The sequence below is a fragment of the Eucyclogobius newberryi genome, unplaced genomic scaffold (genome assembly GCF_026437365.1).
Source record: "Eucyclogobius newberryi isolate DKJ021-1_F unplaced genomic scaffold, fEucNew1.0.hap1 SCAF_6, whole genome shotgun sequence".
Taxonomy (NCBI): Eukaryota; Metazoa; Chordata; class Actinopteri; order Gobiiformes; family Gobiidae; genus Eucyclogobius; species Eucyclogobius newberryi.
The window spans coordinates 31,750,319-31,769,869 of record NW_027316278.1 but is presented as its reverse complement, the minus strand read 5'-3'; the positions used below and the strand labels follow the sequence as shown (position 1 = coordinate 31,769,869).

Sequence of the window (19,551 nt, the reverse complement as noted above, 5' to 3'; positions counted from 1 at the left end):
CAGCACAGCGCGTGGAGGGACACATTTCAGATAGACTGAGCATAACTGTGTTGCCGTGTGTGTGTTTCCAGTCGGACGAGGTGGCCCTGGATGCGGAGTTCTTGGATGTGTACAAGAACTGTAACGGCGTCGTCATGATGTTCGACATCACCAAACAGTGGTAAGAGTCCGGCGTGTGTCGTGTCTCTCTGGGCGCACTACAATATGCATAGAGCGATTAGGTTTCACCGCCTGCACTCGGACTGCCGACCCCAAACCGGACCAGGTTTGACTTTATCTGGACCCAAAATGGCTTCCTGCGATTGCTTTTAAAATGACTACGCTCTTTTTAAAATGGTTGATTGTCAGTGTATTTAAACAGATTGGCTTGTGTCGTCTTGCCAAGCACAAGTTGTGTTCTGTCGGTGTGGTGTCAGTTTCCCTACTTCATTTCCCAGCATTCATTTCTTTGATTGGACATTGCAAGTTGACCCCAGAACATTTTACGTTAGTATTTAAGAGATACAGTTACATCACTACTACAATTACATAACTCAAACTTGCGATATATATATGTTTTTATTGATAAAGGGCAAATTTTAGGCCAAACGGCAAGAATTATCTGGATTTATACTGTTCAAAAAGGTTACAAGAAAATGCCAAATTGGTTATTAAAGGGTGCATTAAGATAAAATTGGAACTGAACATAAACCTGGACTTGATCAGGACTAAACAAGGACTCAAATGTCTGTTCTTCTGTTTTAAACTCCTTACTTTGTCAAATTGCGTACCTCTACATCGTACAGTGCGTTGCCGTAGTCACTCGGTGCACGTTGTGTTTCTTCACGTTTCTCCATGGCTCTGCATTAGCCACAGATTCCTGAATTTGTATCGGCTTGTACTCACCATATTCCAGTCTGTGACATTTTTGGAGCGCTGCCAGTTCACACCGAAGCGACTAGATTCAACAGTGTACCGGACCATACCATACTGTCTGTTTCTATAGCAACATCATCCATAAGTCTACTTTAAAGACAGTTTTTTATGCTCTAAATAGCTGGAAAACTGAAGGGAATTAAGGAAATCTTTGAGTATGCAGCTCTGTAAGGCAGGAACAAGATTTGTGATGCCAATTTGATGCACTTCTAAACGACAAAATGACAATCAGACACGGTAAACTGTTCTAAATTGTTGCTGTGCTTATTCCCACACAAAATATCACTGTGGTAAGCATCAGCCGATGTCGGAAAGAGCTGCCAATATTTGGAGCCGATATGTGTATTATTTTGCCGTTAAATTTATATCTTTAACTTGACATAAGATAGAGGTTTGTGGGTACTGCTATGGATTTTTATATCTAAATCAGTATCGACTCAAAAAAATCCATGAGTTTAGGATTTCTTCGAGTCTGATCTGTATTTTAGTGTGTAGAAGTGTCACTGGTGTTAGTGTGAGGCCGGTCAGCTGAATTATCTTTGGCACAAGTCCCTGTCACTTTGTGTCTATATGCACTGTAGATAATCATAGACATTTATTTTATTTATTTTATTTTATTTATTTTATTTATTTTATTTATTTTATTTATTTTATTTATTTTACCAGTATTTTACCAGTATTTTACCAGTATTTTACCAGTATTTTACCAGTATTTTACCAGTATACCAGTATTTTACCAGTATTTTGTTTATTTATTTTAATAAGGATGAGTGTCTTTCATGAGCTCATCTCACACACTACCACATTTTAGCCAGGACTAATTCTAAAAGTTTCTCTGGCTTTTACAAAAAACAAAAAAAGACATTCGCAAACAATACAGTGCGATACAAAAGATCAGAAATTCCGATCAGAAAGTCAAAACCGGTTTGTTTGGTGCCTCGTCGTAACTGATCTGCCGAGAGGAACCTTTTTTGCTCCATGTCCACTTTTAATAGTTCTTTATCTTGATTATTTTATTGCATGTTGCTATTCACCTGCTGTTCAGAGTGTGACTTTCATGTTGCATGCATTGTGTATAAATGTATACATGTATCAAATCTGTTGTTTTGTTCAGGACGTTTAACTACATCATGAGGGAGCTGCCCAAAGTCCCCACCCACGTCCCGGTCTGTGTGCTGGGCAACCACAGGGACATGGGCGAGCACCGGGTCATTCTGCCTGACGACATACGGGAACTCATCGCCGGATTGAACAGGTACAAGCGATGAGTCAGTAACATTTACTTCTCTGTCTCAGGCTGTGCTAAAAGTATTGCAGCATTTCCTCAAAGGCCCTACCTTAAAAGACAAACATAGCATTACATTAGTACAGTATATTGTTACAAGCGTGGAATAGGAAAGATGCATTGTACCGTGTTAGTTTTCCACTTCTGCACAAAGTCCATTTTTATATTTTCTTACTTATTTGAACTATTACACTGTAATCATTTTTACACTGGAAAAATGTACAATCTGAAATAAGACAATAAGTTAAAAAGTGAGTAAATTATCTTGATTTGAACACATTTTGACTTTCTTAATACAAGATTTGCCAGTAAAACAAGTATGTTTTGTGTAGTAGCGTTTCATCTCATATCAAGTTAGAAAACGCTTGTCTTTGTCTTATTTTTTTCAAAATACACTCAAAACAAGATGAATATTACCTATTTTGAGCACTTTTTAACTTATCTCATTTAGATGGTACGTTTTGCATTATAATGGATAATAGCCCCCACTCATACTATATAATTCCTATTAATTCCCACAAATACATGATAATTCTCGTGAACGTTTTTTATATAACCCCAGGTGTATTTTCACATCTTAAGAAAAAATACTGCACATTATTTCCTTTTTTTCTGCAAATGAATCAAATGACTTTGATAATCAAAACCAAAATGACCTCCGTCGTTGTGTTTTCAGACCCATGGGAGCCTCGTACATCCACTACGCCGAATCTTCCATGAAAAACGGCTTTGGTCTGAAATACCTGCACCGCTTTTTCAACATTCCCTTTCTCCAGCTCCAGGTCTGTTCTAGGTTTCCCCTTTCACTTTCCCCCGAGCGCCAATTTAGTTCTTCTTGCGGCCTTGTTCTTGACGCGAGCCGATCTCTGTGCAGAGGGAAACGCTGCTACGGCAACTGGAGACCAACCAACTGGACATGGACGCCACGCTGGAGGAGCTGGGCGTCCAACAAGAAACGGAGGACCAGAACTACGAAATGTACAGTATATTATGTCACCTTTCTTATGCGTGCATGTTTATTTGACATCAGAGTTATATCCCCGCATTTTTCATAAACGTTAATCTCTTCTTGAGATGGTACATACGTGTTGGGATGAAGGGACTTTCCACCTGCTTTTTACCTAATCTGACGTGTTCAAAACCACAAATAAACTATATTTAAACTTGTTGGAAGCGGTAAAGGTAATTTATTTTACATTCATTCATTCTCTACCGCTTTTTCCCGTGACTTTGGGCCTTAGGCGGGGTACACCCTAGACAGTGGCCAACTCGTCGCAGGGCCAACAGACATAGACTTAGACAAACAGATAACCATTCTAACCAGATAACTCTCACTTCACTCTCACATTCATTCAGGCCAATTTAGAGTTACCAATTTTGCCTAACACGTGCAGTGATGGTGGGAGGAACCGCTCTGCCACCGTGCACCCCCATTTATTTTGCGCAAGTTGCAACGCAATTTGAGCTGTGCGTGTATTTGAGGCTCTTTTTTGTCACAAACTGTTATAAACTGGGTTAGAAAGGTTAGAAACTGATGGCTTTTCTCTACAAATAAAATTTTACACAGCAAAACAACGAATCTAAAGTATGCTCTTCTTTATATTTAAAATTAATCTAGGTAAATCTAGCAAAACAAAAATGGACAAACAAAATGACTTGCATAAGTAAAAAAAAAAAAAAAGTATAAACAAATCAAAAACTAAAGGATTATAAATGTATGAGATGACGACAAACCATGAAATACAAGCTCTTTAAGGTTTAACCGCTGCAGAAAAGAGTTTAAATAAACAAATCTATATTATGTTTTTTTTTTTTTTCATAAGATTTCTTGCTTTATTCGACAGAACAGCGCAGTGAAAAATGAAGGCTAAAGTCAGGAGAGACATTCGGCAAATAATCTTAACCATAATTCAAACTCTGTCTTGACAATAACCATCGGCTGATTTTAAAATCACTCCATATAAAACATGTAGACAATCGTGGGTGATATATCGACATTTAGATAATATCGGTACTGTTGTTTGCAAAATTAGAATTGTGAGTATATTGTTTCAAGTATATTCTATGGTGATTTTCTTGCACATTTGTGATTAACTTTACACATTTCTCATTTGTCTGATAATTAAATCATAGGCGTACTAGTAGATGATATTATATGAGGTTTCTCTTCTCCACAGTTTCCTTGAGAACCTGGAGTCCCGCGGTAAAGGCTACGGCTCGCCCGGCCCGGCTAACGGTCAGTCCCCGTCCTCAGGCTCTCAGTCGCCCATCGTCCCTCCCAGCGGCGCGTCCACAGGCAGCTCCAGCCCCAGCACCCCTCAGCAGCCCCCCGTACCCCCCCAGGTGCTGCCTCAGTCCCCCAGTGTTCCAGCCCCCTCTGCCTCGGCCCCTCCGGCGACCCCTGGTCCTGAGGCTGTGTTCGGTGGAGCGGCCTCTCCCTCCATGGAAGCCAAACTACAGGCCCAGTCTCCAGAGCACTCACAGGTTAGTCATCCATTTTACAAAATGAGCGAAATTAATGTCAGTTAATGTTATTCTCTGTTAAAAAAAGATAGGAAAAATACTGTTCTATTTCCTCTGTTCTGATGCCAGAGCCCTCAAAATAGTGTTTGAGCATCCCAAAAAAGTGGTAAAGTATGTGTCTGTATTTCTTTGTCCAGTATGAGTCTGTCTTACTCTCCTTTTAAATAAAGAAATAATGTAAAACACAATAAACTGGGCTCTGACATCACTTGCATGTATCAGAGTGGTTTTCAATTGTCAAACCCCCCTGTTTTATTATTTACAATATTCTGAGGATAATTCAAGTTTCATGAAAAACAAGTTATTCCATTTCACTTTTGTCTCCAGTTTTCTCCATTCTGAAATGCAGAAAGCACTTATTTGCCTTTTAAAGGGGACATATTGAACCATAAAACAACACAGTACTTATGGTGACAGGCCTAGTTATTTGTGACGGTTGTAATAGGACAAAGTTTGGCCCCACGTCATAATAACACTAAACTGTGACTGTCAGGGCTCTGCAGCTGCTGCGCCTCAGAAACGAGGCTTCATGTCCCGCTGGTTCGGCTCGTCTCCTGGTCCTGAAAACGCCTCTTCTGCACCAGGTCAGTACTATACTCCAGAGATGGGTCAGGAGTCAAAAATCCTGTCAACAATATTATTTTCACTAGAAATTAGTGGTACACCGATATGGACATTTTAGACCGATACGGATGTTATGGGGACCGCTTTGGCCGATAACCGATATTAAGCTGAGATTTTCTAAATGGTTTTTATGGTTATTTTTTAAAAACAAATGTGTTTTTTTTAAATGTGTAGTAGTAAATGTAGAAGCAGTTAGAACATAATACCCTTCTTTGGGGGGTAAAGGATAAGGTGTGATAGGGCATATGTGGTGCTATGTTTAGATATAGGCAGGCTACAATATGATTATTCTTTTAAAATTAGCCTTTACACTTTTCCATTCTGTGAATTTCCTTTATCTATTCTCAGACTAAAATGTCTCTCTGAATTAGTCGTGTCATTGTTGCTGTCGCTGACGCTGTTACAGAAGCTCTGATCAGGCCCTCAACATTCTCACTTCTTTTCTCTTTAAACCTCTCAAAGTTTGGTATTTGTAATAAACATAAAAACTGATGTTTATGAGGAAAACTATTCAAATAAAGTCTGATAAAAACATTGTGTTTATAGTGGGCTGCGAGTGAATTTGTCGAAGTTTCATCTAAGACATTTTAACAAAGCTTTTAAAGTCTATAACTTAGTCATTTCTGGGTCTTTTGTCTCAGAAATGAAGACTGGATTAAAGTTTACATTCTGTCCTTTTAGCAGCAGAAAGCCTCTGAGCATCGCTAACTGATATTGGTGGTTTTGGACTGAAACCAATAATACTCAATCATCTGAATATTGGCCAATACCGATACTGGGCTGATATATCCGTGCACTCCTTCTAGAAATATACAAATACAGTTAAGGAAAAGTTTATTTGTAGAGCACAATTCATACACAAGGCAATTCAAAGTGCTTCACACAACCAGAAAAAAAACATTCAAATCACAGGTTGGACTACACATTTCAAACATGATTGTATGGGTCCTGAATTTGCGTGTTATCTGTGCAGATAAAGCCTCTTGTGAAGTGGCTGTTTGGTCTTGCCTATAAGAGAGGTACATAGGTGAGACTAAACAGCCACTTAACAAGAGGCTTTATCAGCACAGAAGACACTCTAGTTCAGGACCCCAGAGCGCCGTGCATCTTCATTTTTAAAGGTGCCATAACATGCTTTTTTCACGTTTCGTAGTCTATCCTAAGTGTATAATTGATAATAATAAGGGTTGTGCAACACCCTTAACATAATAGTTAAGAAATATCACCCATACCTTGGACCCCCTCACCAACCCGGAAATGCAAACGGCTTGGTTTGATATTCGCCCCCACCTTTGCAAAGAGCGATCTGGCTCCCCCGCCCAACCCGTGACGTAGTCTCAGAGCGCGTGTGTGCCCCGCCCACCCGTGACGTAGTGTGTGCCCCACAGCTGTGTGCTGTAAGCTCCGCGGTGCGCTGCTCCGCGCGAGTGAGTGAGAAAGAGTCTACTTTGAGACTAAATAAATCTGGTGTTAATTCTGCAGCGTGCGCAGAACAGATATATCTATAGATCTATAGATATATATATATATATATATATATATATATATATATATATATATATATATATATATATATATATATATATATATATATATATATATATATATATATATATATATATATATATATATATATATATATATATATATATATATATATATATATATATATATATATATATATATATAAAAGTCTTATGTCCATCGCGCTCTTATTTCCTGGTTTTTCGGTATCGAATAGAACTTCTCTCCGTTTATTTTCCCGGTTGCTGCATCAACTGCCACTTAAACCTTCACCATTGTGATAATAGTAAAGAGTGCGATATCATTAATGAAGTTTTGGGCCTCTTTGAGCCGTGTTTCGGCGTAAATCGAAGCCGAAAAACTCCGGGGCTTGTATGGTGAGGCCTGGAGCAGCGCGGAGCCGGGGGGCGGGAGGCGGGAGGGAGAGGGGGGTGGGGAGGGTGAGGGGGGATGGTGACGCGTGCCTGGGGTTATGACGCGGTCTTGCATCCACCCCCCGTCAGTTTGGAGATTCGCGGAAAGGAGATAGTCTGTAATATAGCTAAACACTGCGGGAATCAATCAAAAAAACACTCTGGGTACATATATGAAGCACAAATAGCAATGTAAGAAGGTTAAAAGCTCTGAAAAGTCGATTTTGCATGTTATGGGACCTTTAAAGCCACAAACCACTCCGTCGAAGAAAGTGAAGTGAAGATTCTAAGCAGGGAAAAATATGCTTTGAAAGAAGAGTTAAAGAGGCAATCTTTGTTAAAAAATATAATCCTTTTCTAAACCGAAAAGGAAGTGTAAGATTCAACTTTCCGGTCGTATATAATAGTGTTTTGAAACCCAGGGAATTCTGATGCTAATCAGGCAATCAGTGAGGAGCCAAGGTCAGTTTAAAAAAGGATGTAGATAGTCCATTACAGGGCTGTTAAAGGAATAATGGAGGATTTTTCGCCGATTTGAGAACTCAAGCGGAAGTGCGCATGTGCACTCACCCCGTGCGGAAGCACTCAACAGCCTCGTTGCTACACGTGCGTTTGTTTATCGCATCTCTCGTCTCTGTAGATTTCCGTCTCTTCTGAGCCAGCTCGAATTGTCTTTCTCTGTCTTTTTTTTGTCCTGTACACTGAGGGAACTATATTATAATAGATCCATGCGCTTAGACACAGGCAAATGTGCTGCTATGCTGGGGACAAGCCGACGAGACTGCAGCTGTGCAGTAGGTGCATCCTATGATTGATGTGTGAATGAACTACTCGGCTGTCCACGCCACGACTCAGATTTGGCACCAAAAATCCTCCATAATTCCTTTTAAGTTAACAAAGAGTGCAGTCTCAAGTGAAACCAAATTCTCCCTTTATCAGGAGGTCCCACCCGGTGGGCAGGTCCTGCTCAGAGGAGGATAAATATAATTGTTCCCAGACTCGATTCACAGATCGAGAATGACTCTTGGATGAGTTGAAACGTGTTGGTTTTCCGAAAACAGAGTCCAGATGATACAACTGAATCTTTTTTCTACAATTCCCCTGCTTAAGGCAGCACATGTCCAGACCCATCTGAAGTTTGCCAATGGCCATCTGGATGAACCAGAGGAGTCATTGGAAAAAGTCATGTGGTCAGATGAGCCTAAAATAGAACTTTTTGGTATAAACTCCACTCACCGTGAACAACATGAACACCATCCCTACTCTGAAGCATGGGGGTGGAAACATCAATCTTTGGGGGTGGAAACATCATGCTTTGGGGGTGCTTTTCTGCACAGGGGACAGGACGAATGCACTGTATTAAGGAGAGCATGAATGGGGCCATGTATTGTGAGATTTCTGGGCAACAACCTCCCCTCTCTGTCAGAGCATTGAAGATGGGTTGTGGTTGGGTCGTCCAACATTTGGAGGGCCCCAAAACCTGACAGATCTAGAGAAGATCTATGTGGAGTAGGCCAACATTTCTGCTGCAGTGTGCAAACCTGGTCAAGAACTACAGGAAACGTTTTACCTCTCTAATTGTATTTGCAAACATTGATTTTCATAGGTGTTCAATACTTATTTGCAGCAATAACATAGACCTAAATAATTTAATAATCATATGTGATTTCCGGATATTTTTTTTTAGATTCTGTCTCTGCCCCTATGAGGACTATTTCTGACCCCTCCATAATTTCTAAGTGAGAGAACTTGAAAAAATGCTGGGTGTTCAAATACTTGCCTCACTGTATTTCGGATCATGGTACCTCTGATCATGTTTTACTGTCGCATATCATTTCTTCACTGACTACATCCAAAATCGGAAACTCTATGATTTAGAGCAGACTGAAGATCCTCTATAGGCCTTTGTACACCAAATCCATGTAGCCTCCAATCTACTGCCTAGCTTGGAAATTTGAAATGGTATGTTTAAACTGACTGACTAGAACTGTCAACTTGTTTGTATGGCTCTCCATCTCTTTAGCCGCGAGATCAACTTGCTGTGCAATTTCCCCCCTATTCAGTTTTCTTTCGAGTTCATCCGAAATATGTGAGTTCTCTGTACACTGGTGTGCATTCTGCATTTGAACTCGGAGTTTCAGAAGATGGTTTTCAAACTTCTCAACAAGGGAGAGAAGTTTGAGTGCCCAGTCTTTACATTGAGCTTCCTTGTCCTCGAGTTGCCTCTCCAGGTTGTCACAATCTCTTGCCGCATGATCAAGAGCACGTTCCATCAAAGCCTTTTCACTTTGTGGAATATTTTTCTCTTTACAGAGTTGGGTTTGTTTGGCCTGATATTTTTCAATTTTATCCAGGGAACATTTTATTGTTACCTTATCAGATGAATCTCTGTTTTCCCATTGCTTGATCAGTCCCTCAATATTTCTGTGTTGTGCTTTGTCATCTGCATTTATCCCTTTGAGTGACTCTAATTCTTTCTCTTTGTTCTCTTTTTGTTGAACTTCGAGATCAGATGCCAGTGCATTTTTCTCACAAATCTCAGCCTGTTTTGTTTTGAGTTCCGCTAAAGAATTAAAATTTTCTGCACGTAGTTGGGGATTTTCTGTCTGCAGTTCGTCCAGTTGAGCTGTGAGATCCGCAGCTTGAGATGTTAGCTGTTTTTTAAAGTCTTCAGATTGAGCCTTATTTTCCCAGAGTTGCATCTCCAAATTGGCACAATCTGGTAATTTACACGTAAACTCAAATTCTTTCTCTTTATTTTCTTTTTGTTGAGCTTCAAGATCAGCCACCTGTGCATTTTTATCATAAATCTCAACCTGTTTTGTTTTGATTTCCTCTAAAAGATTTGAATTTTCTGCCCGCAGTTGGGAATTTTCAGTCTGCAGTTCCTCCTGTTTAGCTGTGAGATCCACAACTTGAGAGGTTAGCTGATTTTCCCCAAGTTGGGTCTCCAAGTTTTCAAGCCTCTCAACAAGGGAGAGAAGTTTGAGTGCCCAGTCTTTACATTGAGCTTCCTTGTCCTGGAGTTGCTTCTCCAGGTTTTCACAATCTCTTACTTTCTGAACAAGAGCACTTTCCATCCAAGACTTTTTGCTTCGTGCAGTATTTTTCTCCTTACAGAGTTGGGCTTGTTTGGCATGATATTTTGCAATTTTATCTAGGGACCATTTTATTGTTGACTTATCTGATGAATGTCTGTTTTCCCATTGCTTGATCAGTCCCTCAATATTTCTGTGCTGTGCTTTGTCATCTGTGTCTATCCTTGTGAGTGACTCTTCTTTCTTCTCAAGATGTTCTTGAGGTTCCAGTACTGTTAACTTAATCGCAAGCTTGTTTGTCTCCAATTCTTTCTCATTGTTCTCTTTTTGTTGAACCTCGAGATCAGATGCCAGTGCATTTTTCTCACAAATCTCAGCCTGTTTTGTTTTGAGTTCCTCTAAAGAATTAGAATTTTCTGCACGTGGTTGGAGATTTTCAGTCTGCAGTTTGTCCAGTTGAGCTGTGAGATCCACAGCTTGAGATGTTAGCTGTTTTTTAAAGTCTTCAGATTGAGCCTTAATTTCCCTGAGTTGCATCACCAAATTGGCACAATCTGTTAATTTACTTGTGAACTCAAATTCTTTCTCTTTATTTTCTTTTTCTTGAGCTTCAAGATCAGCCACTTCTGCATTTTTATCATAAATCTCAGCCTGTTTTGTTTTGACTTCCTCTAAAAAAATTGAATTTTCCGCCCGCAGTTGGGAATTTTCAGTCTGCAGTTCCTCCAGTTGAGCTGTGAGATCCACAACCTGAGAGGTTAGCTGTTTTTTTAAGTCTTCAGATTGAGCGTTATTTTCCCCGAGTTGGATCTCCAAGTTTTCAAGTCTCTCAACAAGGGAGAGAAGTTTGAGTGCCCAGTCTTTACATTGAGCTTCCTTGTCCTCGAGTTGCTTCTCCAGGTTTTCACAATCTCTTACTTTATGAACAAGAGCACTTTCCATCCAAGCCTTTTTGCTTTCTGCAGTATCATTCTCTTTACAGAGTTGGGCTTGTTTGGCATGATATTTTGCAATTTTATCCAGGGACCATTTTATTGTTGTCTTATCTGATGAATGTCTGATTTCCCATTGCTCGTTCAGTCCCTCAATACGGCTGATGTGTGCTTGGTGATCTGCGTTGATCCTTGTGAGTGATTCTTCTTTCATTTCAAGAAGATGTTTCTGAGATTCCAGCGCTGTTAACTCTTTCTCTTTTTCCAGAACCTCGTGATCAGATACCAGTGCATTTTTCTCACAAATCTCGGCCTGTTTTCTTTTGAGTTCCTCCAAAAAACGTGCGTTTTCTGCACGCAGTTGGGAATTTTCAGTTTGCAGTTCCTCCAGTTGAGATGTGAGATCCGCAGCCTGAGAGGTTAGCTGGTTTTTAAAGTTTTTAGATTGAGCCTTATTTTGAGTCTCCAAGTTTGCACAATCCGTTAAGTTACTCATGAACTCTTTCTCTGCATTCTCTTTTTGTAGAGCATCTTTGTCTATACAGAGTTGGGGTATGCTAGCGTGGTGTTCAACTTCATCTATTGTTGACTTAGCCTCTGAATGCCCGGCTCCGAATTGCTCTTTCAGTCCTTCAACTACAAGAAAAGCTTGGTAGTCAGTGTTCATCTTTGTGAGTAAATCCATTATCTCCTCAAGAAACTGTTTCTGAGATTTAAGCTCTGGGACCTGGTTGCAGCGGGTGATGTTCCCCTCCCTTAGGTGCTCCGTACCCCTGATGCTTGTGTCCACCACTATATGGAGTTCAGCCTCAGCTTGTGTGCTTCTGAGCGCCTTTTTTAGCCTTGTTTCCAATTCAGCCAGCCTCTTCTTCTGTATAGAGTTCATCTCCATTACTAAGCTTTCCCTTGATTGCATTTCTTGGATTTCCGTTTGCAAATTGGCATTATGAAACTTGAGTGTGTTGATGTTGGCAATATAGTTTGCCTTTTTACTCATCATGTCATCAATAGTAAATCGAAGCGCCTGAATGTTTTTCTTTAACTGAGGTATCAAATTATTAATAATTGTATCTGTCTCCATCTTCTCTGTATTATTTTGACTATTAATGTCAACAGCCAGCTGCTGTTGTGGTAATCTCTTCGTATTCACAGTAATCGCAAAGTTTTCACTTATGTTATTAACATCTTGTTTTTTTCCTGTCTCTTGTGTTCTTCTTCTGTGGTGTTTTATGGCGGTGGTTGGTGTGTTACATTACAGCCACCCACTATAATTCTACATCGAGACTCTCTAGACTTTCGTGGTCCTTCTTCGGCCCGTCCTCTTGTGTTGTTGTTGTTTTATGGCGGTTGGTATCCGCCAGACTTTATTCTTTATTCCAGCTGGCCTTCTTCCACCCCGTCCTCTTGTGTTGTTGTTTTATGGCGGTTGTCATCCAAGTGTTGCATTACCACCAGACTTCATTCTTCAGACTTCATTTTTCCCGTCCTCTTGTTGTTGTTGTTGTTGTTGTTGTTTTATGGCGGTTGGCATCCGAGTGTTGCATTACCGCCAGACTTTATTCCTCAGACCCTTGTTGTTGTTGTTGTTGTTGTTGTTGTTGTTGTTGTTGTTGTTTTATGGCGGTTGGCATCCAAGTGTTGCATTACCGCCAGACTTTATTCCTCAGACTTTCCTCAGACCCTTGTGTTTCCGTAAGTTTTAATATATAGCACTACTCTGAGGTGTTCTTTGTAGCTGGTCAAAGAGCTGTGATGTCACAAATGGCCGCATAGTGACATCATATATGAATGTCTCCTGTGGTCACATGACCTCAGGTTTATATGTAACACTAGAGTAAATATAACCATGGTGTTTTTCCTCTCTCTCTTTCCCTCCTTTTTTTCCTCGTTTTTACAGTATAGCGTAAAACACACATTTTGAAGACTTATTACAGTAGGTGGCGGTAAATGCACCTTTTAAGTTGGCTGCCAACCGCCATTAAAAGTAACAGAACATATAACCATGGTAACGTATGTATGGCGGGCAGTTCCATCTGCCATATTCTGACCATAATATTCCACTCGCTGGCTCGGTCCTGATCAAAATTCTGAATATCTGTCTAATACCTTTTATTGTTAACTGAATTATTTCAGTTTATCAGTTTTATGTGCAGTTTTACGGTGCTCAAAAAATAGTTTTGTACTCCCAACATAACTGAATATTTCTGATGTTATAACCAGACCCACTTTCAGCCATTGTTGCTGTGTAAATGCAAGCAAGGGGGACTGGGTGGTTCCTCTGACTAAATTGAGACGTGTGAAAATACGTAATAATAACAAAAATAGGGAATAACTTTGTACTTGACAGCAAGTCATAGTCTCGTTTTGCCTTATTCTCATGGACCCACACCTGTGTCTCGTCTTGTGGCATCTGTGTCTCGTTCCGTCGCTTGTGGCGGCCTATCTGTGCCTATGGCCTCTCCAAACAACACCCACTTAACATGTAACATCATGTATATTATGTTTAGACCTCATTTTGTACGTACGCACTCTTTAGACCTACTCTGAGACCCCTGACCTGTAACAGCATGGCTCAGTCACCTACTTGTCTCCATGGAGATAAATTGATGCCATAGTGTAACCGTAACAAACAAAAATGTCTACATGCAGGTGGCAATCCCAAAATGATGTCAATTTGTCTTTATTTGGCCCTAAATTAAGCATATTTTAATTACGTATTTTGTTAGATGATTGTTTAAAGAGGATGTACATGATTATCTTTTCATGTAAAAAAGTAAAATCTATTTTGCCACAGTAGGGTTGACGGAAGGACTTTTCTTTACAAATTGCCATTTGACTGATGTAAAACTATGGTAAATATTCACCACACGTTCTATCCCACCAAACGAAGTCATAGTTAGAAAAGCATTAGAAACCTGTCATATGCACATATACCTGATCATGCGTAATAGAGATGCAACCTTGATAAAGAAGATACTTAGACCTCCAAGTTGTGTTTTGTACCTGGTTATGTTCTGGATTAGTCTTGATTTGGAACTAATCTAGACCAGGTTAACTCACACAGTTTATACTATTCTATTGCGATTGCGATTAGATGTGCAATGAATGTTTAAAAATTAGGATTCTGTTCCGAGTGCACATTTTAAACTACTCCAAGAACATTTGAGAGACGTCTGAAATACGACCTTTTGATTAGATTTCCACATATTGTTAATTAAGCTGTGCAGAAGGACACTTGTGTCACGTTGAAGTGTCGTTCGTGCCAGAGTTCAGACATGTCTCCATCCATAATATCCCTGTTCCGCTGCATTCCTGCTCCTCCTCAACTTGAGCTGCTCTTTCAGTCACACGTCTATATATACTTTTACTAAAATGGCAGTAATGCATATAACTTTCTTCATTTTTTTAAATCAGTCAACGCATTTCAAATACACTGTACTTTTTGATCTATACGGCGCTTCTGAATAAAAGCCCCATGCACAAAATTTACAAAGAAAATAGAAATAGTACATATACTGTATGGGCCGCACCTGTCAATAAACCGCAGGTGCCCACGTTGTAGCGTCAGGGCTCAGAATAAGCTGTATCGCATCGCAAAATGCGATGCAATTTCTCTCGTGCAATGCATTCGTCAGAAAAAAAAATGTTTTTGTATTGCAGCTTTTGCGATACAAACATTTGTGTTCAGTTGTATAACCAAAGCGCCTAAAAAAGCACTGATCAATCGATCGTCAACAACGGCATGACACAATGCGCTGCGGTCACAGATCGCGAGTCTGAAAACGGGAGAGTGCGAGGAGCCACCAGCGCACGGAGGGTTATGTGTTACACATAGTTATTGTCGTGAGATTAGCGAGACGTGCTCGTCAAAGCCCCTCGTCGTGCGCGCTCCTGTTTTCAGACTAGAACAGGCTTCGAGGATGTCGAATTCAAAAGGGTCAAACTCACTCATGTCCAGGAAATAACCAAGACGTGTTGTGTCTGGAAAAATCCAGACCCAAGAGCTCATCGTCATGACGAGTCTGGTGGTGATATGTAACTTGTGAGTGTAAAGACAATTAATATGTAAATGAGACTCCTGCAAATAGTCATCTGATGATGATATGGAAGGAAGTTGTAAATAAGGCCATCTGACTTGGTGTTAATTAATTTGTTCAACAACAAATTTTATTTGCAAGTTTTTTGTTGTTTAAAGTTTAATATTTACAAATACATTTTAAACAAATACTCTTGTTACATCAATGGAAAATATTGTTTTTTGTGTGTTGCTATGCAACTATCAAATTGCTCTACAAATTTGAAACAATTAACGGATTGTTTAGCAGCACTGCTATACAAGAGAAAATCCTTAAACGTTGTAACAGATATTTACATACTACATGTACTATATGTAATATATGTATGCAGGTTGTCTTTTGAACAGGGGGTCTAATTAGACTCATTTCCCAGTGAATATGAGTTGGATTGTAATAAAGCACACAGCGCTTTGAAACTTAACAAAAAGAAAACGCATCACAGCTATCCCCTCTGTCCCTACTGTTCTCCACTGTTGTGGTTTCTGCCTCGAGAGAAAATCTGTAGTGCAATTCTGCACGCCTGGCAGATGAACTGCCCTGACACAAATGAGGCAGCGCCCACAGGTGGAGCTTCTGTGCCTCCACTAGTGAGTGAACGGATCTTATGATAAACTGTTGATGTGTTGTCTGTCCAAACAAGAACATGTCTCCCCTGAGGGCAGGAAGGAAGAACATGAGTGCCAGGTGAACAGCTCGCAGTTCCAGCACGTTTCGTGTCAAAATCGAGTTTGAAATGTCAGCATTGTGACAAACAAGAACCAAATCATATCGTTTACTGTGTATCGTCAATCGCTATAGGGGCAATGTGAAATTTTATCATAATATGAACCATTTTATAAGCATTGCAGCAAATTTTCAAGGCTGAGCAGTGGAAGCAGAACTTATAATATCTATTCTATCCAAGTGAATGTAAATATTATAGATTCCACCATTGATTATTTGGTCTCGCGTCAATGATATCCCCAAATCAAACTGTCCGGTTTAAATGCTGTTTTTTAAATGATTTCCTTTATTTAAACATTCTTCCTCTGGTGTTTTTTGATGAAAATAGAAGTGTCTAGAGTAATGCGCCCTAAAGAGGTCACTCGGTTTGAGAGTCGAGAGTGTTGAAAGGACCAAAGGCTGGCTGGAATGTCATGTGACTCTCTCCTGATCCTGTGGGAAACATATGATGCAGCTTTCTCGGGACATCTCCACTCAAGCTCCTGCTCCGGCGCACTTCATCTTGTGTGTTTTTAACCTTCTGCGTGTCTCCATGTTGTCTGCAGAGGAACCTCCCGGCCCGGTGTGTCCCGATAAGGTCCAAAGCGTGGATGACTTCGTGCCGGATGAGCGACTGGACAAGAGCTTCCTGGAGGACAGTCTGCCCTCCAAAACCAAGGTCCCACAGCCGGGTCCAACTGCAGCGGTGGACAGCGACAGGTTTGCTCCTTTTTAATGCTATTTTTATGTCAACATGGAGGTCTCATGGCTAACCAGAAAGAGTCCTGCCTGGATTTAAAGCAATTAGAAATGAACATCTAAACACATACATTATCAACACTAACAAACACTAAAGGAGACACATCCAGGTATTTAGTATTGAACTATAACACCACAAGTGAATCACATTCTAAGTTTATTGTTCATTGTAAACCGCAATATTGATCTAAAAATATAGAATAATAGAAATAATAGAATCAAGTGCATTGACTTCCTGTTCAGAACTGCAGAACTGATTAGCGCCGCCTCTTCAGCGTGACATTCCACTGTAACAAATAGCACATGTTTTTATTGTTCAGAATGGCTCTGTGACATTGTATAACTCCACATGTATATCTTTTTGTCTCTGCATCGACGAGCTGCTCTAGTATGTTCACCACGGGAGCGATATGGACTTCATTCCCCACAATGCATTTCATTGTAATTTTTTCAAAGCGCTTGTTCCCTAGCAACTTAGCCACAAGCGCTAACAGGAAACGATGGAAAGGAATGTCTTAACAGTTAAGCCTTTTCTCATTTATTTGTGGCTGAACAATGATCCAAACTAAACTGAACTGTAGCTGTAGTTTTTTTTAATTGTTATTACGTATTACATTTAGGGCTACTTCTACTGTTATTGCACGTCATCACTGTGTCTTGTTCTGTGTCTAATCGTGGTGTTTTGTGCATTTAAAACTGAAAAACTGAAAAGACGGCGTCTCTAAAACCGCTCTTGTCCGTGCGCAGCGACGGTGAAATGAGAGGAAACCCCATGGTCTCGGGGTTCCAGGACGAGCTGGACCCGGACGATTCTGTGCCCAGCCTGCCCCAGCCGCGCAGCCTCGCCCCACGTAAAGGCGTCGCCCTGAGCAGCGACGAGGAAGACGTCCCCAAAGCACCCGCCATCGCCACAGACCAGGACCTGGACAGCGAACCTGAGCTGAAGAAGTAAGAACGCACTGTCAATTTAAGCACCAGAATTCACGTTAAATTTGTTCCTTTTTGTTCCTTTTTGTTCCTTATTTTCAATACTTATTTTCAATTTGTTCGATTAGAGGTGGGCATTGTATCGAAACTGAATGAATCGAGAATGTAATTTTGAACATGTGCAAAATGTGTTTATAGTAAATCTTACAAAGAGTTGATTTAAAAATTAAAAAAAAATAGAAAAGTGATTTTGAAAAGGTAATATTTCTGCACTTTTGTGATTCATTTTAGTTATTATTATTTGTCTGATGATTAGACCACAGCTAATGCATTTAAAGACACGTTTTTACACATTCCACAGTTAGATTGACATATTATCATCTGAATATCGTTATTAAGATATTATATTTGTCATTATCACTCACCCTTAAGCTCGATACTCGTTATCAATTTCGATAAAATTGTGATTTTTAAACAACAGAACGTAATTTTTCACACAAAACAATAGTACTTTCTTTGTCTTACCATGTGGTCTCATACATGTTCTGATAAAGTTCAAGATCATTCTAAAACCGTTCAGGAAAAGTCCAATTCTGTCCTTTTCATGGGATTTTTCAATACTGGTGATAAAGACAACCCTACTCCCAGCTTTAATACTTTCCGATGGCAGTCATAGGGTTTTAAAATGATCTTTGTCAGAAGTAGAATAACATAGAAAATTAAATTGGGTTTGAAATGTTACTATGGTGACGACACTAAGTAGTAGTAATTATACCACGAATGGAAAAGGTCACATGGATTAAAAGTATTCAATTTGGCTCCGATACAAAAGTTCTCAAGCTTTTTTCATAATGTTAATGTGGGAATTCGGTAATGATGAGCTAATGTGACAAACTTTTAAACCTCATACTTGTTTTACTTTTACGATTAATAGACCACCTGTGACTAGTCGGCTGTAAAAAACGTAATCATGACTCTAAAACACATAAAAGACCTTTGTTGTATAAACTGCAAACATGTTCTAGGTGAGTTCAAATGCCTTGATTTTAGAATATTAAGCTTAATTTCAGACATTTTGACTAGTTCATTTTATTTGATGGACCGAGATCATTTTTCTTAATCGAACTGTTTCTTACTTGTTTCAATACATTACTTCTCACTTCAAGTTGAATTATTTGCCAGTGGATTACGAACATGTGACTTATTCTCCTATTTTAAGATACATTATTGCGTAACCAGTCAGAAATACCCTGAAACCAGTCAAATATTCTACATAAAATCTACAAATAAATCTAATCGGGTCAAAACTACACTTAAATCCAGATTAAAAACAAGGCTAGATATATATCATCTTTGTGTAGAAACCTTGTATGTATTTTAAACGTTTCAATGTACAACAGAAATAATTAACAACTAAAATAACCATTAGTCGCACCCTACTCGTTCTTCCAGTCTACTGCACATAATTGTTCTCTTCCAGGCCTCAGATCCTTAACACCAAACCAAAGGAGTCTCACCCTCAGAGCGGCGCCCCCATCTCCCTGACCCTGACCCCCGCCCCGCTCCAGACGTCCCGGCCGCAGAGCAAAAAGAAGAGCAGCACCAACAGAACCGACTCGGACTCGGAGGCGGAGGCGCCGGTGGCACAACAGATGCTCTCCTTTGTCATGGACGACCCCGACTTCGACTCAGAGGCGTCAGACACTCCAAAAGTCACTAAGGTCATCATTAAATATCGGTCTTCGTCAGTGAAAGCAAATGTCTCAAATCGAAGGAGGGCACAGAATTCAACATTTTAAGTAGAACGTACTTTTCTCCGTGTGATCCGCTTTG

At 39.9% G+C, this 19,551-nt stretch overlaps 1 protein-coding gene across 1 annotated transcript in view; it reads left to right on the top strand.

Moving 5' to 3' along the window:
* The window catches only part of rabl6b (RAB, member RAS oncogene family-like 6b), a 47,001-nt gene that overhangs the window by 8,688 nt on the left and 18,762 nt on the right, over positions 1-19,551 (top strand). The window contains exons 7-15 of the mRNA XM_072433008.1: positions 72-160; positions 2,030-2,170; positions 2,877-2,982; positions 3,075-3,178; positions 4,378-4,684; positions 5,217-5,307; positions 16,599-16,752; positions 17,539-17,739; positions 19,199-19,439. Coding sequence (XP_072289109.1) covers positions 72-160; positions 2,030-2,170; positions 2,877-2,982; positions 3,075-3,178; positions 4,378-4,684; positions 5,217-5,307; positions 16,599-16,752; positions 17,539-17,739; positions 19,199-19,439 — 1,434 coding nt within the window. The remainder of the gene's footprint in view (positions 1-71; positions 161-2,029; positions 2,171-2,876; positions 2,983-3,074; positions 3,179-4,377; positions 4,685-5,216; positions 5,308-16,598; positions 16,753-17,538; positions 17,740-19,198; positions 19,440-19,551) is intronic.